At 34.8% G+C, this 24,455-nt stretch overlaps 1 protein-coding gene across 7 annotated transcripts in view; it reads left to right on the top strand.

Annotated features, from left to right (window-relative positions):
* STXBP4 (syntaxin binding protein 4) overlaps positions 1–24,455 on the top strand; it is a 187,693-nt gene that overhangs the window by 91,071 nt on the left and 72,167 nt on the right. For all 7 annotated transcript variants that reach the window (XR_010124586.1, XR_008494944.2, XM_054456389.2 and 4 more), the window contains exons 13-16: positions 12,864–13,040; positions 18,042–18,158; positions 18,650–18,699; positions 21,015–21,148. Coding sequence is in view for 5 of the 7 variants with exons in the window: in XM_054456389.2 (XP_054312364.1) it covers positions 12,864–13,040; positions 18,042–18,158; positions 18,650–18,699; positions 21,015–21,148 (478 nt within the window). In the remaining 2 variants the exon portion in view is untranslated. The remainder of the gene's footprint in view (positions 1–12,863; positions 13,041–18,041; positions 18,159–18,649; positions 18,700–21,014; positions 21,149–24,455) is intronic.

Raw genomic sequence — 24,455 nt, 5'->3', positions numbered from 1 at the left:
GTTTCCAGTTTAAACAAAAATAATTAAAAATACATGTATACATCTGTGTATACAAATGCACATGCATACATACTGAAACACCATTCATTTCATAAACAAACACCGTAAAAAAAAGTAGACTACCCACAATCAACCCTGAAAGTGTCCAATTTTAAAATATGTTGACCATGGATACTATTCAGCTTTTCTTATGTATGTAGAATGATATTATTTTGTTAAGAGGATTTTGATGATACAGACCTATTATTAATGAAAGAGTTCCTATGCTTTAGTGAAAATACCTTTCCATTTTTCCAAAGATTGATTTCTTTTTTCACAGTAAATGAGTCTTTAAAAATTATAAACACAGAGTACATATAACTCTTCTCTTAAAAATTTTTAAAAACTAGAAACTTAAATGGTGTGAAATTTGGCAGTTTCTTTCCTTTGATATCCTTTTGAAGATCTTGACACCAAGTTAGTACAGTATTAATGATCATCCCATGTAAATTCCTTAAACACATAGATAACCTAATTATTAAAACAAGCTGTGAAGGGCTCATTTTTCACTGGAAGGATCACCTTCATTGTTTTATTCAATCAGGGATAGCTACCAGAATACCTACTCACTGTTTTGAAAAGAATTGGCTGTACTGTTCTCTAAAACTCAAGTATTTTTTATGAGTTTTGTGTCTTACAGAATAACCGAGCTTAAGTTTAAAATCATGAGCACAATTTCCCATGAAATTGTTGGTATTTTTTCTTCAAGTTCTAACAACTTTTCACAGGCATGGGCCACTCTTTTAGCGACTTCCTTTGATCAACAGCTTTCTAAAGCCTACTCTCACACTTAAGTTGTTTTTAAAGTTTCTTTCAGCATAGTCTTATGACCTAAGGCAGCAATAAATTGGTGAACAGTCCAAAGCCAAAGTATTTAGCTTGTCTAAACCAGTCTTTGCCCTAAAGAAACATGAGATATTAAGCATTTGGCAAATTCTCTGGGTTCAGATAAGCCCAGTTGTAGTTGGCCTCACCTGTGTAAAGGTTGAGTTCAGTTCTTGAGAAGAGCATGAAGTCCTGAGGCAAAAATGTAAGGTCAAATCAACACAGGATTCTCTGTGGACAATTGAGGTTGAACATGAATCAAGTAACAGCTAGTGCAGCTGACATGTGAGCTATCTTAGTTTTCAGATGAAGCAACAAAGGAAACCAAGAACAAATTAAATATGTCTTTAAAAGGAACGACAATAATAAGTGATTCCTAAAGTACTTTTCACATTTTCACACTTTTAAAGATTGTATTTCTTTGTGTATTTATTTAAAAAGCAGTAAACCCTCTAATTTTTAGAATTGATATGATTTCTCACTCTTATTTTTCTTTAGTGATCTAAATTTTTACTAGTTTTTCAGTATAGCACTAGTAGGTGTTTTAAGATGCTATCTCATCTTCAGAGGGAAAAAGAATAAAAATACATATATTTGTCAGTCTTTTCTGTTCTAAAAGCATGCTGTAGTAAAATGTTCCTGTTTCCATTTCAGATAGTCACTGTGGCCTCAGAATGCCAACTTTTATTTTCTACCAAAAACCCTCTTTACTCAGATCCCTCATGCTATTCTTTTATAGCCACAGCCACATTCTACCTGCTCCCCTAACACCTGGCAAACACTAATCTGTTCTATATCTCCATAATGTTGTCATTTCAAGAATATTGTATAAATGGAATCGTACAGTATGTCATCTTTTGGGATTGGTTCTTTTTACTCAGCAGTAATTCCCTTGGGATTTGTCTAGATTCTTGTGTGTATCTGTAGGTTGTTCCTTCTTATTGATGACTGCATTTAAAACTGGTTAAATCTGAATAAAGTTGATGGATTGTATCCATGTCAGTTTCCTAGTTGTGATAGTCTATTACAGTCATGCAAGATGAAACTGCTGGGGGAGGCTGGATAAAGAGTACACTCTCCTATACATGCCTGTAATCCCAACACTTAAGGAGGCCAAAGCGGGAGGATTGCTTGAGACCAGGAGGTCAAGATCAGCCTGGACAACCAATCATGACTCCATCTCTACAATTATCTTAAAAGACTTTTTTTAAAAAAATATATACTTTAAGTTCTGGGATACATGTGCAGAACGTGCAGGTTCATTACATAGGTATACAGGTGCCATGGTGGTTTGCTGCACCCATCAATCCATCATCTACATTAGGTATTTCTCCTAATGCTATCCCTCCTCTCACCCCTGACCCCCTGACAGGCCCCAGTGTGTGATTTTCCCCTTTCTGTGTCCATGTGTTCTCATTGTTCAACTCCCACTTATGAGTAAGAACATGCAGTGTTTGGTTTTCTGTTCCTGTGTTAGTTTGCTGAGAATGGTAGTTTCCAGCTTCATCCATGTCCCTTCAAAGGACATGCACTCATCCTTTTTTATGGCTGCATAGTATTCCCTGGTGTATATTTGCCACATTTTCTTTATCCAATCTATCATTGATGGGCATTTGGGTTGATTCTAAGTCTTTGCTATTGTGAATAGTGCTGCAATAAACATATGTGTGCATGTATGCATGTGTCTTTATAGTAGAATGATTTATAATCCTTTAGGTATATAACCAGTAATGAGATTGCTGGGTCAAATGATATTTCTGGTTCTAGATTCTTGAGAAATCTCCACACTGTCTTCCACAATGGTTGAACTAATTTACACTCCCACCAACAGTGTAAAAATGTTCCTATTTCTCCACATCCTCTCCAGCATCTGTTGTTTCCTGACTTTTTAATGATCGCCATTCTAACTGGCGTGAGATGGTATCTTATTGTGGTTTTGATTTGCATTTCTCTAATGACCAATGATGATGAGCTTTGATTGGTGTACCTGAAAGTTGGAAAAGGCTTTTTGAAAAGATTTTTTGAAATCTCTTTGAGAAGAGAAGTTATAAAGCTCTTATAGTGATAGACAGCAATCTGGTTGAAGAAACTTATTAAACAAACTTAGTTGGATTTTTTTTACATTCATTCCTTTTTTGTGATTCAGAAAGTGACTCCTGTATTCTCCACCATTAAACTCTGACCAAGAAACGACAGTGAGCTTGGAGAAGGAACACCAGCACATAGCTTTGGGCAGCCCAGCTGGCATTCCTGTTTGCGCAGACACCAACCATACCTAGTGATTCATTAGAGGTGAATGTAGCCTTCTAAGCAAGCATTGGCAAACAAAGATGTCTATTTCAAAATTATCATTTCCAAATAGTTGTTTGTCTTTTTAATTGCAGAAAAGATCTTACCATCTTAATGATTCTAAGAGAAATTTTATTATCCTATTTACAATACAGAACTCAATTTAGAATCACAGAATTTTCAATGTTGGAAGAATCTGCAATTCTTCATAGGAACCTTTCAGTTCATTTGATTATTACCTATAGTAGGTTGGCCTAGTTAGAGCTGATGCTGTTAAAGTTCTAGGTTCCATACTATGAGCCACTTATTTTCTGGCTATTTAGGGACCACATGTCATACTTTGGCATCAATTGTTTCACACAGCTCTATAGTAACTTATAAGGGAGACCTGGTAAGAGAATTTAAGAAACATTTCTAAATGCCTGCTTTATATGGAGTCATTGTGAATGGTAAACATACAGTTCTACAAGGAGCTCTCAATCTAGTAAGCAAAAATAAAAATAGAGCAAAATCATCACTTTCTAGAAAGCATTTCATAATAGGTGCCCTGTGGCTGGTGAGTTGTTAGAGGCATATCTATATAGAAAAGTAGGCATTACTCCCCATAATTTTCTTTGCTTTACTAAAAACAAATACACATCACTAAAATTCCATTATTCAGTTGCTAAGAGAACATCTTTAAGGGTATATTTTAAACATCTACTTAGAAGCTGAACATTTTGCATTTCTTAATGTTAGAGCAATATAAATTAATTTGGTTGACAAACTAGTAAATTTTACCCAAGGAGGAAGTAGTGATAAGGCAGTTAATACTATAAAACTCTTATCTTGACAGTTTACTATGTGAGAAACACTTTCTGTCCCTTACTTCAGTATGGGACTCATGACATTGTGTTAAATGATTTATTCACAAGCTATTTTAGGGTTAAAAACAAGACTTCTCTAGTCATGCCTAATCCCACATAAATAAATCACTATTTGAAAATATTACTTTGATTAACCGTCATCCATGTTAGATATCAAAGATTGTCTGTAACCATGGATTTGAAATTAAATTGTGAATTTCATCACAGTTCTTCAGTATTGAAGGCAGCTGATTTCCTGATGTGGTTGCTAGTGGTATTCTGCTACCCCTGCCACATGCCCTTTATCTTGTCTGTGTCCCCTTCCCACCACTGCTTTTTCCTCTTTCCTCCTCTCATATTCTTAATCACTGTTTTTCCCCTTTCACTACTGTAATTATAAGATCTCTTTATGTTGTAGTTATTAACCCTATTTCTACAAATTCTGGGGGATATTTCCCTCTGTCTACAAATTGCCTTTCTAATGTTTGTTTGAGATGGAGTCTTGCTCTGTCGCCCAGACTGGAGTGCAGTGGGGCAATCTCGGCTACTGCAACCTCCAGCTCCCGGGTTCAAGCGATTCTCCTGCCTCAGCCTCCTGAGTAGCTGGGATTGCAGGCACACCACCCGCCACCATGCCCGGCTAACTTTTGTACTTTTAGTAGAGACAGGGTTTCACCATGTTGGTCAGGCTGGTCTCGAACTCCTGACCTTGCGATCCACCCGCCTCCGCCTCCCAAAGTGCTGGGATTACAGTCTAATTTTTTTTGAAGTTTTTAAACATAAATGTTTTTGTGTTGTCAAACCTTTGTCTTTATGATTTTTCGTTTTTTATAACTTTATTTAAGTTCATTCCTAGTCATATTTCAGATATATATTTACCCAGATCCCTGTAATATCTTTCTTTAATTCATCTAAGAAATTATTTTGTTAGATATGTGGTATGAGATGAAGGTCTACACTTTACACTGTTTTTCCAAATAGTTGTCGCAACCACTTTTATTTTGTGTTATCATCATTATCATAGATTAAATTCTTACATAATATAGGGTCTGTATGCTGTATGGGGCTATCTGGTCTTTCTAGTTGCTTTTTCAATAAATATTTATTAGGTAAATGACTGTTTTATCTAACTCCTCTTTGGCCAGTACCAACTATTGCTGCTTTCTGAAAGCCTTAAATTCTTGGGCCATGTTTCCTCTTGTTTCTTACTTTATTTCTTCTTGTTTCAAAATTTGCTTACCAGTTTTCACTGATTTATTCATCGACATCAACTTAAGAATCTTTTTATTTAGCTCTTGTTATGTCTAGCTTTGAATTTAGAATTCTTGGTCAAATTCCTCCAAAACAAAATTTGATGAAATTTTGATTCCAATTTAATTAAATCTCTAAAGGTTAATGTGGAAGGAATATATTTCTGTTTTAAAGACAGATCTCCCTTAAGTCCCAAATTTCAGATGAATTCTAATGTTTAATACCCCAGAAGTTGCTTTTGAATTGTACCATTTTTCAATGAAAAGAGTTTAATCTGCAATTATGAAAGGAAGTTTCCAATACTATAAATTTTCCCTTTTGTGTAACCAGAATTGGAGAATTAGGAAAGTAGCTTTTTTTTTTTTTTTCTATGTCAGTCTTCATTAAACCAGAAAATACATGTTCAGGGTTAAATATATTTTTCAAAGCGGGTTGTAACTAATATTTATATTGTGAACAAGTTTCATATGATAAAATTTATCAATTAGATGTATTTTTATATCTGTCCTTGATTAGGGACTTCTGTTTATAAAGGAGATTGGAAAGTGTTTCTTTGATTTTCTTTGATGCTTAAAAGCAGAAATCAATTTTGCACCTTTTGGAGAGTGAGGCAGCTGCAGGTAAAAAAAGTTGAAAGCTCTTGGGAGGGTTAATTAGAGCTAATTATAATCTGATTGACCTGTTTTTCTTCCAAAAGCTTAACCAATCTTTCTTTGCAAAATGAGGATGGATTTTACTTTATCATACAAACTAAAGAAAATCTTTGTTTCTTGAAGTTCTGGATATCCATCATTATTACACACTTTATAAATGAGTGTTGCTACCTAAATTGTGGAATCAAGGATTAGGTAAGGTTGAAAAAGACCTTCAAGATTGTTTAGTCTTAGAGAACATACACTGTAGTTCTCATGATGGAAAATTGTGGGCTTTTTTGTTTTGTTTTGTTTTGTTTGAGACAGAGTCTCGCTGTGTCACCCAGGCTAGAGTGCAGTGGTGTGATCTCAACTCACTGCAACCTCCACCTCTCAAATTCAAGAGATTCTTCTGCCTCAGCCTCCCAAATAGCCGGGATTACAGGGTCCTGCCACCATACCCATCTGATTTTTGTATTTTTAGTAGACATGAGGTTTCACCATATTAGCTATGCTGATCTCAAATTCCTGACCTCAGGTGATCCACCTACCTTGGCCTTTCAAAGTGCTGGGATTACAGATGTAAGCCACTGTGCCTGGCCAAAAATTGTAATTTTTAAGGAAATATAAATTAATGTTCATAATTTAAAAATCTTATGTTTTTAATGAAAACAAGAAATAAAATTGACAAACAAGTATAATTGTTATTTTTAGCACTGGTATTTTCTTCATTCCACTTAGTCTTATTTGCTTGATAAATACTGTAAAAAGATTTTTTAAAATTTATATAAAAAGAATATAATGCAGCCAGGCATGGTGGCTCACACCTGTAATCCCATCACTTTCGGAGGCTGAGGTGGGCGGATGTCTTTAGATCATCTTGAACCTGGGAGGCGGAGGTTGCAGTGAATCAAGATCACGCCACTCCACTCCAGCCTAGGCAACACAGTGAGACTCTAAAAAAGTAATATAATGAAATAATTTGCCTATTATTATATGGTGTTTCTCAAAGCATAGTTTATGATTGTTATTTTAATTGTTAAATAAAATGTAGTTCTAATATTCCCATAAATCTGAACCCTTTTTTGAAGAAATTTCCTATGAAAGCTTCTTGCCTAATAAAGTTCCTTAAGGCAGTTTTTGTATATGAAAAATGAAATAGTCATTTTCATGGTCTGTCAACTCAGTTATATCTCATTTTATGTTAAGTGGAGCACCTGCTCATATTAGATAGGGTTTTTACTCTCAGACAGATTGTGTTCTAATTTGGGCAGTCAAGACCCTTTGATTTTAGAAGGTTGGGTAAGAAAGCATTTTGATGACAGTTCAAGATAGCAGTAAGAGTACTAAATACATGATTAATTACAGATGACAAATCTAAAAGATAAAAAAGGAGAGAAAGATCATTTATACAAAAGTAGAATGGAAAAACAGATAAGGTGAAACTGAGATAGATTTTGAAGAACAAGTAACAACTAAATGATGGAAAAAGGTGAAAAGTGTATATACCTAGAGGATTAATGTGACCCAAAGTGTCTTGGAAGTGGAAGAATTTCACCTGGTAAATGTAGTAAGTTAATGTACTTGGATATGGGAATCATGTGAGAGTTAAGTGGACTAAAGCTAGTAAGTAGGTTGATTTGGAATAGGTAGTAGAGAACTTTGAAGAATGAAGAATGAGGATATATTTTATCGTGTACCATGTTGTTAGGTTTGTTACCTAAGGTGGTACTTCATCAATATTTTGAGGAAATCAATCTTTCAGAAGTATGCAGAATACAATAAAGAACACAGTAGGCAGGGTGATCACATATGTGATTTTCATAGTATCCAAGCATGAGGGGATAAAGACATAAATCAGTAATATAGTGGTTAGAATGGAAATTAAGCAATGGCTGCAAATTACATTATAAATGAAGACTTCACAGTGCTTAATTACTAGTTAGGTAAGGAGGAGGAGGAGTTGGCTAGATGAATCATGGAGGGGGAGTGAGGAAAGAGAAAAGAAAGCATATGTCAGAGGTCTGTTAAAAAGTTCTACAAATTCATATTCTCCCCCATACACATTCATGCCTGAGGGGTGAGTTATACCTTCATTTGTCAATATCTGCAAAGCATTTTGGGATTATCCATTGAAAGGTATATTATATATTATATATATTTTAACAAATCAGACTCATAAGTTAAGGAAACTAGATATAACTTGCTTTTAAACATTTTAATTCAATAGCCCTTTTCCTGCAGTAACCCTTAATTTTTTTCACAAGCTGTAATAGTACCAAGACCAAGAAGGGCTTTCCGAAGAGTGGATGTAGGAAGCTGATAAGAGAAGTATTCTTTAGGGCTTGGTAGCATAGGTTACATTGCACAAAAACATATATCTCTTTGCAGTCTCATTTTTCTCCTGTCACCTATTGACATTTTGAAAGATTTACTGATGAACTTAAAAACTGCAGAACTTTTAAATTTAGTGATGTGAATGTGTTAGCCTAATTACAGATGTGCTACTGCAATTAATGCTTTTTCCTTCTACTATAGGGAGCCATTCATTACAACTCATAACTAGAGGAAAGGGCTTTACATGATTGTTGCTAACATTAAAAAATACATGTGCAAATTTTGTTTCCAAACAACTCTCCAAAGTTCAAGAGCTGGTGTTACTAATTGAGTGCCTCAGGAAAACCCTTAATAAATTATTTTGTCTAGCTCTTTGATCACACAGGTGATTATGTATATTTTTTCAAGGTAAGAAAGAGGAAAAGGAAAAAATTGTGCCAAGAAGTATTATAGTTCCTTTAATTCTCTTGTGAGAGTAGTTTTGATCTAATAAAATAGGTGTGATTTTCCATTATAAAAATGAGCAAACTGAGTCTTAGAGAATTACAGAGCCAGAAAATTTTTTAAAATATAAGATTCTGATCTGAGATTCTAACCTAGTTATGTCCCATTCAAAGCCCATGTTTTTTCATTATATATCATGTTACCTTGTGGGGGAAAAGTGCTGTATGTGAAAAAACACATAGCATATTTATTTTCCTGTGTGTGAGCTGTTACCGTGCTTTGTCCCAACAAAAGTCCAAAGTATTGGTAGCCTACAAAGATTTTCATTAGTTCAGATTACATTTTCAAAGAAGACTTTGGTCTGCTCTTTAAAGTTTCATTATGTAATCGTGAGGCAGAAAAACCTCATTTTATAAAGGGCCAGTGTGAGTTGAAGACATTTCCTCAGTGTTGCCAAAAAAAAAAATTTAAGCTAGAGATTCTACTTCATAATTCAGGATTCCCTTCTAGTATGTTTGCTCACACTGCTTAGTATTAAAAAGCATAATGCTTATGTGGATTTTCTGACTTACTACTATATCTTCATTTTTCTTTTATTATCTAACCTTCTAAACTGAATTAAACTCTATCTAGTACATCGTAAATCAGTAAATAGACTACAGCATTTTCCCTGATGGGATTTCAGTCTCATGGTGAGGCACTGGGAAAATTCTGGCTCAGTTGTTACTGACATAGGAGGCTGTACAGTTATTTATTAGAAGACAGCCTGGGAGGAAAAGAGAAAATGGATTTATGTTATCTTGTATTGCTAAATACAGCACACTGCTGTTATCTTTTCTTTACTGCTTCCTCTAAAAGTCATCATTTCAATGCACTAATCTTTTAAACAGCCATTCAGTGGTAACTGGGCTAGAACTTTGCTAAGGGGTCACATTCACCAACCTGACAGTTATACATTTACAAAAGAAATAGCATGAATTTATTCAGCATCAAAACCTCTGCATCTTTTACCACCCAACTACATTTCACACTGTATTACCATCAGTGCACAATAATGGCTATATAAATTCCATCCAGATTCTTCATTTAATTAACTAGCATTCTTTGAACAAAAATAAAAGTGCTGTTTTTATAGAGGAATAAAAGCTGCATGAAGTGAGTGTGAAGAAGACAAATCATCAAATTAGTTATTCTTCATTGCAGCTATGGAGAATTTTCTGCCCTTCCTCTTTAGAGTCTTTTTTTTTTAGCTTGATTGAATGAAAAATGGAGAGTGAAGCAGCCTCAAATATACCTATTGTAATGACTACATCACAAGCTTATCCAGGACTGGGCACTGATAATATTGTCATCTAAAAGTGATTTTTTTAAAACATTTTCTGTAGTTGGCAAGGTAGTACAGCATAGTAGCCAAGAACATGAACTTTATAACTAGACTGCCAAATCTTAGCTCTGTCACTTATTAGGTTTGTGATTCTGAGTTAGTTACTTAACTTTCCTGTGCATCAATGTCCTGTCCATAAAATGCAGATAATAATAGGAGGATAATAATAGACATCCATGGCAGTGTGTGGATTAACTGAGTTGATGGATGTAAAACATTGAGAATAATGCTGGCACATAGTTAGCCATTATCCCCTGTATGCACGGAAGCAGTCTGGTGTGAAGTTGATCCAGCTGTGTCACTAGAGACTCTCTTGATCATCTGAATGAAATTGACTGGTGTGGTAGGCTAAGTTAATGTACCTATCTTTTCCAGATATTTCTTTCTAAAGGTATTCTTTTATTATAGAACAATTACTTTCAGATACAAGGAAATAAAGTTCTGAGTCAAGGGCATAGAAGGCAATCGGTTGGCCACATCTCTCCATGTGGCACCCTGCTGCCAGATTTAGCTTTCTAAAGCACTGTTTTCTCATATCATTTTCTGCTCAGAAGTCTTCAAGTCTTCTTCAGACTCAAGCTCCTTTCCCATCATGCCTGCCATTTCTACCAGAGCCTGACTCCCTCCCTTTCCATGACCTTTTTTTATCCATTACTCCCCTATAGCAAGTCTCTACTCCAATCATAATTGATCTAGTATTGTTTCTCAGTGTGCCAAATTTCTTCTTGTCTCTCTTCCTTTGTTCACATGGTTCTCTTTTTTTTAACATCCTCTTTTCTTCATCCATTTATCTAAGTCATCCCTGATGTTCTAAGTTGAGACAGAAAAGGAGAGGTTATCTTTTACCCCTTTGTATTTTTGTCATAAACATGGTTGCTAGATGTAGTGGCTGCTAAATAAATGCTATTGATGAACTACTCTGTTGGCTTTACCTTCAAACTATATTTAGAATCTAACTGCTTCACACCAACTCCACCACTATCACCCTTATTGAAGCTACAGTTAATTTTTGCCTGTCTCCTTTTTCTTCTCCCTGCTTCCACCCTTGCCCGCCACCTACAGTCTATTCTCAACACAGCAGCAAAAGTAACACTTAAAATTTAAGTCAGATCACATCGATTCTCTGCCCAAAACCCTCCAATCATTTCCCATCTCACCCTGAGTAAAACCAAAATCCTTGCAATGGCCTACAAATTCTCTTAGCCTCTGCCACTTCACTCCACCTCCATCCCTATATTCACTCTTGTTACCATTCTGCCCTCATGTCTTACTACTCCCGTCTTCCTGGACCCTACCACCCCTTACCTCTACTACACTGGCTTCCTTGCTGTTCTCTGAAAGATACAAATCACAACTCCATCTCAGGGCCTTCATGCAACTGTTCCCTCTTCCTAGAAAGCTCCCCCTTGGGAAATCCTGACTCCATTCCTCCTGCAGGTCTCTGGTCAGTTATCCTTTCAGTGAGACATTTACCTCTCCTCCCTGATTGACTGCCTGTCTCCCCAAGCTTAGAATGTAAATTCCAAGGAACAAGAGGGAAGGCTTTTTGTCTATATTGTTTAGTGTCTACCCCCAGTACCTGAAACAGAACCTGACACGTAATAAATACTTAATAAATCATTATTGAATGTATGAATGAAAAACTGACCCTTAACAATATGCCAGCATTCCTAACCCTCCCAGCACTTCAAATGTATTTAGGCTCAAACAAAAGCAAATGTCCCTTAACAGCTCTGAAAAAAATTAAAATAGCCATAGTTTAATATTAGCCATGGCAATTGGAGCAGAAAGTTCTATCGCAGAGAAAAGAGATTTCTGCATCAAGTAAAGAAAAAGGAATGGTTTATAGTATAAGAAGTGCCATATTAAATTATATTGGTGTCCTGGGGGACTGTCTTTGACCCAGTACCAAGGTACATTTTTTTTCCCTCCAAGTATATTTTGAGAGAGCAGGTGGTTTTGGCTACCCTATCCTCTTCCTAAGGTGGAGGGTATACCTGTATGAGGGTTTCTTGTTTTTTCATTTAGAGGCAGAGTAGAACAGTAGAAAGACAGCATTAATGTTGCAGTCAGGCAGACCGAGTTTCAGATTCTGGCACTGCTGTGTGTTCTTGAACAGGTCATATAACTTCTCTGAGTCTGTTTGCTTATGTATGAAATGTTTTTTAGTAATGTCTTTCTCTCAATATTGTTTTAAAGATTAAGTGAGAAAAGACACGTGAAGCACCTGAGACATAACATGTGTTTAATAAATGTCTAGTGAGCATTGCATTCAACAACACGATTATGTACTTTGCTACTAAATGCTACCTTTTGGCTTAAACCAAAGGGGAGAAGTAGTAGATAGATTGACATCCATGAGATAACTTTAGCCCCTGGAGCTTGGTCCGTGGAGAAGCCCCATAACACTACTACAAATCTCTCAGCAGCATCTGATGACCCTACAAGAGCCTTTTTAGAACATGAGTCCTACTACCTACTTGAGTTTTGTTGTAGCCTACTGTTTTTATCTTTTGAGCCCATTCTTATTCTTCTGTTTTCCATTTTCAACTATCTTCTACTTCCTTTATTTTCAAAATGTTATGCTAGTTATATGAAGTCAAGAGATTCCATACTGAAATCAACAAAGGAAAAAGATCAGGCAACTACCTCACATAATAAAATAACATAACTATTAATTTTCAAATTGAGAAATAAATAATATATGTATATTGACTTTTTGGAATTATAACTTCCAGAGCAAGGAAAATATTTTGTATAAACCTCGGAACTATTTCTTATGTATTTTTTAAATGACATTAATTTTGAAATCTTTAGGAAGCCAAAGCTGTAGTTGAAGAAACAAGAGCCCTGCGTAGTCGGATTCATCTTGCTGAAGCTGCTCAGAGACAGGCACATGGAATGGAAATGGACTATGAAGAAGTGATCCGTCTGTTAGAGGCCAAGATTACAGAGCTAAAGGCTCAGCTTGCTGATTATTCTGACCAAAATAAAGTAAGCAAAGCAGTCATCTCTTCCAGTTACCATGGTTTCCTTGCCGTTGTCATGTATCCTGTTTTCATTTTCTTTTCATCTGCACTTCTAAAGTAGGTCAATGTTTGTCTTCTATTATTCAATGATAGGATGCTGTGTCCTGATGGGGATAATGTAAAGGTCTTCAGCCTTCCTTTATCCAGATGGCTTTGGGATGGAAAAGCATGTGCCCCAAATTTATTTAGGTCATTGGTCAAAATTGTTCAGTTCAGGTATTAAGTCCTGGAACTCTTTAACATTTAATTGATTACATTGTTTTTTTTCTTTTGTTTCTAAACCTGCTAATTTGTTTTATGGGAATGGGAGCAGGGGAGTCTAGGAATGGGTTTGCTCTTTGATTAGAGCATTCAAGGAAGTATGAAAGTGAAGGAATGTTTGCCTAAGACCTAGATAATTAATGGGAAGAAACTGAGTTTGAATTTTTTTTAATGTAAGGTGTACTAAAATAGTTTCCAATAGATGATTTTCCAGTTTCAATAGCAAAATACCGAATGCTTTTCAGAAGGCAGTGCGAACTTTTTGTTGTTGTTGACACAGAGTTTCGCTCTTGTCGCCCAGGCTGGAGTGCAATAGCATGATCTCAGCTCGCTGCAACCTCTGCCTCCCAGGTTCAAGTGATTCTCCTGCCTCAGCCTCCCAAGTAGCTGGGGTTACAGACACCTGCCACCACACCCAGCTAATTTTTGTATTTTTGTAGAGACAGGGTTTCACCATCTTGGCCAGGCTGGTCTTGACCTCCTGACCTCAGGTGATCCACCAGTCTCGGCCTTCCAAAGTGCTGGGATTACAGGCATGAGCCACCACACCTGGACAGTGCAAACTTTTTCATGCAATTTTTTTTACATAATACATACTATATTCAGTGAAGAGGCTTCAAAAATCTATAATAGTCATATATTTTTACTTCACTGAATTAAGGTAGAAAATCGAGTAAATTGAAATAAATATTCATACATTTGTTCACTTATAAACATAACTGGTTATTTATATCTCTAATCCAATCAGTTTCTAAGAGAACATAAAGCAAATCTGAATAATTTATGACTATTTATTTAAGCATTAAAAAGTTAAGTACTTTAAATATAGCATGTGAAAATGAAACTAGTGTTAGAAATGCAAAATACCAAAGAAAATTTGAAATCTGTTAAAAGTCACTAAACTATTTCTCACATTATTCACTTAAACCAATTCCACAAGAAGGCTGAAGTTCCCATCACCCTTTGATAATACGACAAGGCCAAGAGGAAAACATATAGTTTACAAAGCAGCAATATTTAGGAATATTACATATTTGTTATTTGTGACCTAGTTTTTACATTCTGAAAATAGATATGTGATTATGTTATGTAACTTTAGCCTGAGTATGAAAATATTTTGAGATTTATCACAATATCAGAAGTACTATTTATTATGGTTACTTTTGAAGTGAAAAATCAAGAGTGTTTAATATTTTATTTTTAAATAATATAACTTTCAAGAAAGTTCACATGAAATTATTCATTGTTTTTTGTTTTTTTTTAAGCTTGGGTTATTTGTAATCTCTCTTCCAGCTCTTAACTGAGAAACATTTTTGTCCTAAGTTGCCTGGTAATATAATTAATTCTGTTTTTCTCTCTTTTATCATAATCGGGTTCTCATGCCATTTCTCTTAACAAGACTCTAAGCCAGTAACCTGTCTCTGAAAACAGTCTTTAAAGAGTCTCTTTAAAGAGCTATTAATATAAGCATCTCAACATTCAACATTTTCTAAACCCAATATCAGTGGAAAAAAAGAAGGAAACCTTTTTTTTTTTAAATCATGAGATTGCTTAAAGAGACATTGACCAAGATGTTACAGAATTAAAATTCAAGTGTCTGTTTGTAAGATAACAGATTCTTTTTGTAACAGTACTTTTATTTTTCATTATAATTTTTTCTTTAGGTTATTTATTTATTTATTTACCTTTTGGAGTTTTTATTCACCTTCAACATAAGAAATAAAACATTACTAGTACCTTTGAAGACCCACAGTGTTTCTCTCCAATTACATCTCCCACCCTTTCCCTCAGAGATAACCACTTTCTTGGATTTATTCTTAACCATTTTCTTGAAAATTTTTCTACTTGTGTACATATTCCTTAACAATATGTTGTTTAGTTTTACCTGTTTATCAACTTTATATAAATAGAAATATATTCTATGTATCATCCTGACCTGCTTTTCTTCACTCAACATTTTGTTTTTGCATTTCATCTATTTGAAGTTTTTAGCTAGTTCGTGTCTTCTTATTGTTTCTTGTACTCTATTGTGTGGATATACTACGTGTAATTATCCATTCTGCATTTGATGGACAGTCCAATTGTTTCTGTTCTCCTCTGTTATAAATGGTGCTAAAAACATTTTAGTGCATGTATCCTGCTCCACATGTGTAATAGTTACCTGCTAGGAGTAGAATTGCTAAGTTGAATAATTGTAAGTTTGACTTTACTAGGTAATGCCTACTTGTGCTTGAAAGTATTTGAACAAATTTGTGCTCCCACCAGTAATGAATAAGAATTATTGTTTACCCCGCATACTTGCTGACCCTTTGTTTTATTTTAATTTTATTAATCTGGTAGTTGTAATAAGTGTTACATCATTACAGTTTACTTTGAATTTCCCTGGTTACTAATGGCTTTGAGACAGTGATGTGCTGGGACCAACTGACACTAGCTCATGAGAGCTGATTGCATGCATCTCTTCTCAACTCCATGTACAGTGATATCAGGTTGGTAGCCTGAAATCAGCTATAATGGGGTTATTTCTACCCATAAATGTTATAAACCAAGGTTTCCTCCTCCCTGGTAGCCAGTTGAGCATATATTTATCTCTTTATTAGGCATTTGTGTTTCTCTGTGAAATGCTTCTTCATATCTTTTGACCCTTTTTCCAGTGGATTAGTTATCTTTTTCATGTAGATGTATAGAGATTCTTCTGGTTACTAATCCTTTGTTAAATTATAGTTATAAAAATCTTCTCCTAAATTTCTGGCTTGCCTTTTCACTCTATGATAAAATGGACACAAATCCAATCATCCCTCCTAATTTCCATTTTTATCAGTATTTTAGTTCTTTCTTTACTTTTAAGACCACAAATTAGACATTGATTATTTGTTCTGTGTGGTCAGCATTTGCTTAATAGACTCCATGTTTACCATTTTCTGTTAAACATTCTTACATCTCAGACCTTCTCACTTTGTTTCTTTCTTCATGAGTACATATTTTAGAAATTCATGTAGTGAGGATCTGATGATAATAAGCTCTCCCCATTTTATTTGTCTGAAGAACATCTTTATTCAGCTCTTGTTCTTGAAATATATTTTTGCTACATTTAAAATGTTAAGTTGGCATTTAATATCTTTCACTGTTTTTATTTCATGTTTGTGATGTCAGCTGTCAATCTGTCATTTGTTTGCAATCTGTTTCCTTCTATATGATTTTAAGATCTCCTTGGCTTCAATGTTCAGCAGTTTGACTATGATGAATCATGTGTTGATTTACTTTAATGTGTACTGTTTGGGATTCATTGAGCTTCCCGATTCGAAGAGCAATGTCTTCTGCCATTTCTGGAAATCACTGAGCTATTATCCTGAGCGATTTCTCTTTCATTCTTTGTATTTGTTCTTGTGTAATTCAGATTGGATGTGTGCTATAGCTTCTTCTGGCTGTTTTCTCTTTACCTTTTCTCTCCATTTATATTTCAATTTTTGTCTTTCTGTTCCATTATGAGAAGTTTCTTTACCTCTGTTGTCAAGTTCACCCATTCTCTTTATAATTGTGTCTAATTGGATGTCAAATCTATAGATAAAGTTTCTAATTTAGTTACGTTACATTTTTATTTTTGAGATTTATTTTTTATGTTATCTGGATCTATTTCAATAGTTTCTTGTGTATTATACTTTCAATTCCCTCTTATTTTTAAAAACATATTAAACATAATTGCTTTATATTCTGTATCTGCTCACTTAAATACCTGCTGTCTTTATAGATCTGATACTGTACTTTATTTCCTTCAGTTAGCTTTCATTCATAGAGCTTATTTTCTCATATGTTTAGTGATTTTTGTTTGTGTCTGTGAGGTCATGTTCTATCAATGCATTGTAAGTGGGAATTCTTTGAGCTCAGAGTTTTAGAAATATCTCTCCAGAGTTTTGAGTTTGCTTCTGCTACCCTGGGACCAATTTAAAGTAAAATTTCAGCATATGGCTTTTTAGACCACATAGATAATGTAAATTCTGGCCCCAAACCTGCGTGAATGGGGACTTTTGGTTAGGAATTATTCAGGAGAAACTTTTTTACTCAAGTCACCTGAGCCAACATCAAAACACTGTTTACCTCTGTGAAGTTTACTTCTTCCTAGTTCACCCATTAAGGTTCTTCTGTTTTCCATTTGTGACTGTTGAAACCCCAAACTGTAGGCCACCAGGGATCAGCATATACCCTCTGAGAAAATTGTGCTTCAGTGCTCTCTTACCCCAGTGGGTTCACTTGGCATTGCTGTTGCATGTCTCCATGGAATTCCTCTACTTCCTTGCTAGATTTGTCTTACATCATGTGTGTGTTTGTGTGTGTGTGTGTGTGTGTGTGTGTGTGTATCCAGCATTTTTAGTTATGTTAAATTGGTAGAGGTTTCTGTCAGCATCTGGTAAGACACATTGCAAAAACAAAACAAAACAAAACAAAACCATAAACTATTCAAATGTATTTTACCGTAAGAATCAATAAACTCATATACAGCTTATCTCATAAAACTTGCAGTATCTCTGTGCTAATTAACTTTTAAATATGCAGTTAGTTACATGCCCCCCAAAGTCAAAACATATGTACAGTAAGAGAAAAAGATAATTTGGTAATATTGAATATTAGTTCATAAAAACTGAAAATAGGGACCAGTAATGTAAAACTGAAGAAATGTGTAAATGCTCCTTTTGATATCTCTGTGCAGGAAAGTGTTCAGGATTTAAAAAAGAGAATCATGGTACTTGACTGCCAATTACGAAAATCAGAAATGGCTCGAAAAACTTTTGAGGCATCCACTGAAAAGCTTCTTCATTTTGTAGAGGTAAGTTTTTCTGTTCTATTACATTCATCTTTAAAAAATATATAGGCAACTGGCATATAGATAAATGTTACTGTATTTGGTACCTAGTGAAACATTCTCTAGTCTCAAAGCAGCAATGCTGACTTATGGTCAGATTTAGAACTGCATAGATGATGAAAAGACTGCTAACATTTTATAGATTGTTTAGAGAAATAATTAAGACAAGGTGATGTAATTCCAAATATATACTATTTTAATGAATACTTTACCAAAAATCCTGATAATGTATAAACATTATTTGATAACTACTTACCTTATAAAGAAATGTTTTCATAGCTGTTATATTTCTGAGTAAAATTGCATGTTAGGTCAGTTGTTCCCCCTCACCCCCACATAATAGAAGCATCAGTTTAATCCATGGACAGAGGAGGTTATAAATATTAATCAAGAAAAGATATTTTTTAAAAACTGTCAAACTGATATATCTCCTTCACCATCTTGTTTGTTGCTAGGCTATTCAAGAAGTATTTTCTGATAATTCTACTCCTTTATCAAATTTAAGGTAAGAAAATTTAAGTGCTTTTTGCAGAATATGGGTAGTGATTAAATTCTTCATCTGGTCATAGTGACTCAAATACTAAAAATCTCTTAAATAGTCCTAAGGTGCTACATAACTCCCATTGGATGCCATCATATGGAAATAGGTGCAAGGACATATTGTTCTGGGTCCCATCTCTGTTAAAGAAATTCCTGGAAGTATTTAGTCAGTCATTGTAACCTTGTAATCTAAAATTATGGTAGGAACCACCTATCCTGTCTTTGTCAAAAATTCTATAAAGATGAGATTAACCTGAAATTCTTTAATTGTCTTGCGTATGAATCAAAGTTACTGGTCACAGGTTCACTACTAAAGGTTAGTCTCAACCCAGCAGATTCGTTGTTCTGGCAAACAGAATTTTGGAAAACATATTCATGCAATCATTTTCTTTCGTTTTCATCTTTCAGTAGATATAAATAAAAGAAATATATTTGGAGAGTATACCTTGATTGTCTCATTATTCATAGTACGCTTTGGATTTAAAGTTTCTTACTAGAAGCTTCAAACCTACTAATCAAATTTATTTATTTCAAACCATAAGTTTATGGTCATTTTGATACATGATGAAAGACATTTACAAAAGAAAGATTCTTGTTTATGCATTTCCAAAGTAATTTTTTTCTGTTCTCATAATAGCTGCTACTAGTCCTAGATACATCTTCTACTTCTAGCAATATACTCTTGCAGAAACAGGAAGACTCAATGAGGGTGGGTGTGGTGGCTCATGCCTGTAATCCCAGTATTTTGGGAGGCTGAGGCAGGAGGATCACTTGAGCCCAGGAGTTTGAGACAAGGAACATAGTGGCACATAGTGGGACCCTATCTCTACAAAAAAAAAAAAAAAGGAAGTAGCCAGATGTGATGGTGCATTCCTATATTCCCAGCTACTTGGGAGGCTGAGGCAGGAGGATTACTAGAGCCCAGGAGCTCTAGGAGATTGAGGCTGCAATGAGCTGTGATCATACCACTGCACTCCAGCCTGGATAACATAGTGACGCCCTGTCTCAAAAAGTAAATAAATACTCTACCCTTTACTGTGAAAACAGCAGCTTAATAAATGAAGATATTTTTGGTGTCCACTTAGCACTTTTTAATTTAGAAGAATATTTATAATTCACTTCTAAACTCAAGTAATGTTTTACTTCTTATGATGAAGGAACCTGACATAACTTCTTACTCTCCATGCTGCTTATGATACAAGAAAACTCTGTGAATTTCATGATTATTACTCTCAGTAAGGATCTTAAAATAATCAATAATCATATTTATTTCTTATATGGGCTAAGTGTGTCACCCACCCTCAGCTTTCCAAGATCTTAGTTTTACCTTGACTAATAATTCAAAAGTTTTGTTTTAAAAATTAAGGTTAAAATGACTATTTAAAAGCCAGAGCCTGCCCTTGTCTTAAACTGCTTCATGGAAAAAAAGACAACTTTAAATAGCTACATCACGCAACATTTCATGGTGTCTTAGTAAACTGAACACTAGTAAAATCTGGTGCAGTCATTTCAATATAACATATCCTTTACATGGATATTGGCCTTGGTCATTCAACACAGAATAAAGGCTATGTATTTGAATTTGAGAATTGATGCTTTTGTTACCCTTTGTGAATTAATATCATTATGCTTAGGAAGATGGAGTATAAATAATGATGATTTTGTCATCAGTTTAACATTTTTTTTCAAGTAAGTTTTAGTGTAATTTTTTGAAGAAAACACTTAATTTTTAATTAGATCAGAATGCATTCATTTTAGGTGACGTTTGCATTTTTTAAAAGTGATATAAATGCTCTAGGCTGTTTTTGATTTGAGGCAAAAAATGGAATAATTTAAGAGATAATTTCAGGAGCAAATACATTTATTGAATTTATATTTAATATTACTAGAAGTAATAATAAATGTATTTTGACAAATTCATGTTTATATGCTTAATTTGAATTTATACAGAACTAAATAAAATTATATCATGTTAGCAAAACAGAAGCACTCACAAAATAAGCCCAACAAATGATCTAGGAGACAGGTCATCCTTCTATTACTTCTTTCTCATACATGAAGTCAACCTAATTTTAAAATATTTCTACTTATTATGTCGTAAATAATTGAAAACAGAAATATTGTTTTATGTGAATTACTTCAATTTTGGTTACATGAAACAATTTCCTCAGAAATATAAATATTTTTGTACAAATCTATAACTAATACAACTTCAGATTTAGTAAAGATAAATGTTGTTTATTGTGTAGTAAGTTCAACTTTATTTTATTGCTTTCATAGTGAAAGAAGAGCTGTGTTGGCTTCTCAGACTTCCCTCACACCACTGGGAAGGAATGGACGTAACATCCCAGCAACACTGGCACTTGAATCTAAGGAACTTGTTAAATCTGTTCGTGCCTTACTTGATATGGATTGTAAGTTTTCTACATTTTTTCACTTTTTAAAAGTAATTTATTTAACAAAACAAATTGAAGTCAGACAGTTGAATTTCGTTATAGTGGCTTGCCTACAGCAAAATTGATACCTAATCAATAAAAATATTAATGTACCAATCATAGGAGGAGAATATTTCCTTTATGTAAAGGCTCAGAATGAAGCTCTAATTAAGACACGCCTTTACATCTACTTCCACCCAAAGTTTCTTTGAAATGGAAGAATAAATGTAAAAATCAGTCCACAGCAGCACTGGAAACTGGAGGAGTGGAATCAGCATTGAGGAACTTGTTAAATAATAATATCCCACAGATGGAATAAGATTAAATGTACAGTCCAACTGAGCAAAAGACCCCAAAACACAAATATAACAGACAAAACTGCTGAAACAATGAGTTAAGCAGAACCATGGAAAAAACCCCAGGATCACAGACAGTGAAGACTGGGAACAGACTCTGGGGCAGTCAGCAGGGTAATTAATTAAATGGCTTGGAATAGCTGAACCAGTTCCCTAGTCTTCAGAGCTGCTGGCTCAGGCATATCCTCCTATGCTAGGGCCAGGAGAATACCTCTCTAAAGGAACTACATGAACTGTCACTAGATACTCTAGAGGTATCTTCATTGGGCTAGAAAGAGAAGTAAGGCAGTGCTCTAAGTAACTTCCATCATCCCAACGGACAGAGAAATCCTTGGGGAAAACTTAAATGACTGGACATTTTCCTCTTTCTCTCTTTGTGTCTCTTCAGACACTTTTGCCTCTTTATGAATTTCAACTCCCTTTTTCTAACTACTTCTTACATACTCTTTATTTTCCTGCAATGAAAATTATAATTTACCTAACTATATCTATAATTTATAAAAATCAACGATATGCTAGTGTATTGTAGAGGAGAAACAAGAGGGAGGTGATTTATAATAAAATTATATATATTTCAAAACATAAATGCTTTAGTACAACTATACTAGGATATATAATGTAGTCATCAGATGCCTGCACCTAAACAGAGAATCACCACAAATGTGGCAACCATGAATGTAGACTGATACAGGAACATTGTATTGTTGTTTTAAATAGCATGAGCAGATTGTCATCAGTAATGTCCAAATGATTGTCCAAAATGGTGACCAATGGTAAAGTTCTGAAGAGAAGAAAGTAAAATCTTCCATTAATTTATATAGTAGGTACAAGCCTGGGAAATTTAATGTATATTAAAACTATGCAAAAATATTTGGGGTTTATCTAAAAATGGAATTTTGTTCCAGATTTGAGTAATTAAAAACAGATTTTTTACCACTATAAATATCTATTAGGACATTTAAACATTATATAGCACACAGAACAATTCTTTGTTGCACAGCACTGTTCAGTGTATCCAATAATGATAGGATGTTTCGCATTCCTAGTAACCTTTCACTAAATGCCAAAAATATCCCCAAACACTGTGACAATAGATAATGCCTCACAAATTTCCAAAAATGCCCCCTAGGTGTAATACCATTCTTAGTGGGAACCTCTATTGTTGATCCTTATTTAAAATATGAACCAACAACCAAGAGTCACCTAATAATGGTCCAGGGGGAGAAGAACTACATAACAGGGAGATTCTGAAGAGAGAGAAAAAAAGTCTTTAATTAAATAAAGATAATGTAATATTCTGAAGATAGCTATATTATATTCTTGAAATAAAATGGAGTTATTATCCTTAAAGAGAATCAATAACACATTGCATTCATAACACAAGAAGTAGTTGCATGCAGGAAAGCATTTTTTTTTTCAAGACATGGTCTTGCTTTATTACCCAGGCTGGAGTGCAGTGGCTCGATCTCAGCTCATTGCAACCTCCTCCTCCCCAGTCCCCCATCACTCCCACCCCTAGGTTCAGGTGTCTCAGCCTCTCGGGTAGCTGAGACCACAGGTGTACACCACCATGCCTGGCTATTTTTTTATTTTTAGTAGAGACAGGGTCTCTCAATGTTGCCCAGGCCTGGTCTTGAACTCCTGGACTCAAGCAATCCACCCGCCTCAGCCTCCCAGAGTGTTGGGATTAAAGCCATGAGCCACCACACCCAGCCGGAAAAGAGCTTTTAAAAAGTATTTTACATCTCCTTTTTCACTAAATGAAGATATTACTCAAAAAAGTTGTTTGATTATTAAATAATATAATTTATTTGAAGCACCTACCTATCACATTCCTAGCACAAAACACATACTCGGGAATAAGTTTTGAATTGTGGTTGAACTATGTACATAGCACTTTTTTAAAAATAAGCTGTTCCATTTACCATTGCTGCAGAACAAATCAACCCAAAAGTTAATGGCTCAAACCAGCAATTTAGTATTGTCTCTCATGGTCCTGTTGGTTAATTGCGCTCAGCTAGGCAGCTCATGTTAGAGCACTCTCACGTGGTTGCAGTCAGATGTCTATTGGGGATGTAATCATCGGATGACTCTACTGGGCTGGACATCTAAGATGGGGGCTCATCTGTGGCTATAAACTGGAACACCTACCTATATTTGGCCTCCCTAGCATGGTGACCTCAAGGTAGTTAAACTTCTTATGTGGCTTAAGGCTCCAGCATAGGTGTTTCAGTGAACAAGACAAAAGCTGTATCACCTTTTATGACCCAGCCTCAGAAGTCACACAGCCTCACTTTCACCATATTCTATTCATCAATGCAAATTTGAGGGGATGGGACTTAGACTCCACCCATGTATGGGAAAGTGACAAGGTCTCTTTATAGAAGAGCATATAGTCAGAAGTTATTATTGTGGCCATCTTTGGAGAATAAAATGTGATACATTAGTATATGTTAAATGCAAGTTAATTTACTTGGGATGGCTCAATAATCTTTATTACAAGTACCCATTAATATATGGCATATTAGTAGATTAGTGTGTTAGATTTTGGTTGTTTTTCTGCCTCTTCCCTAATGTCACCCTACCTGCTAGTTGTCTTTCTGCTTGCTTCTAACATTCCACTATCCCTCTAGTTTGCCACTTTTAATATTCTCTATGCTGGGGAATAGATGAAAAAAGAATGAGAGAGAGAGAAAGAAAGATGTAAAGTTCCATGTTAATTAACTATCAAAATGATGTTTTCAGTACAGTTCTGGGTAATAGATGGCTTGGCTTGGTATGGGGTAACATTCAAAGACCCTCTGGGCTAAGTTCTGATTTCACAACTATGTTATGGAGGATTGGAAATTATGCCACTCATAGTGTCTACTCAGTTTTCCCAATAAATATATACTTAAAAATTTGTATAACCTAATACATTTGTAAAAATA

The sequence above is a fragment of the Pongo pygmaeus genome, chromosome 19 (assembly GCF_028885625.2).
Source record: "Pongo pygmaeus isolate AG05252 chromosome 19, NHGRI_mPonPyg2-v2.0_pri, whole genome shotgun sequence".
In the NCBI taxonomy this organism is placed as follows: Eukaryota; Metazoa; Chordata; class Mammalia; order Primates; family Hominidae; genus Pongo; species Pongo pygmaeus.
This window is presented reverse-complemented; position numbering and strand designations above follow the sequence as displayed.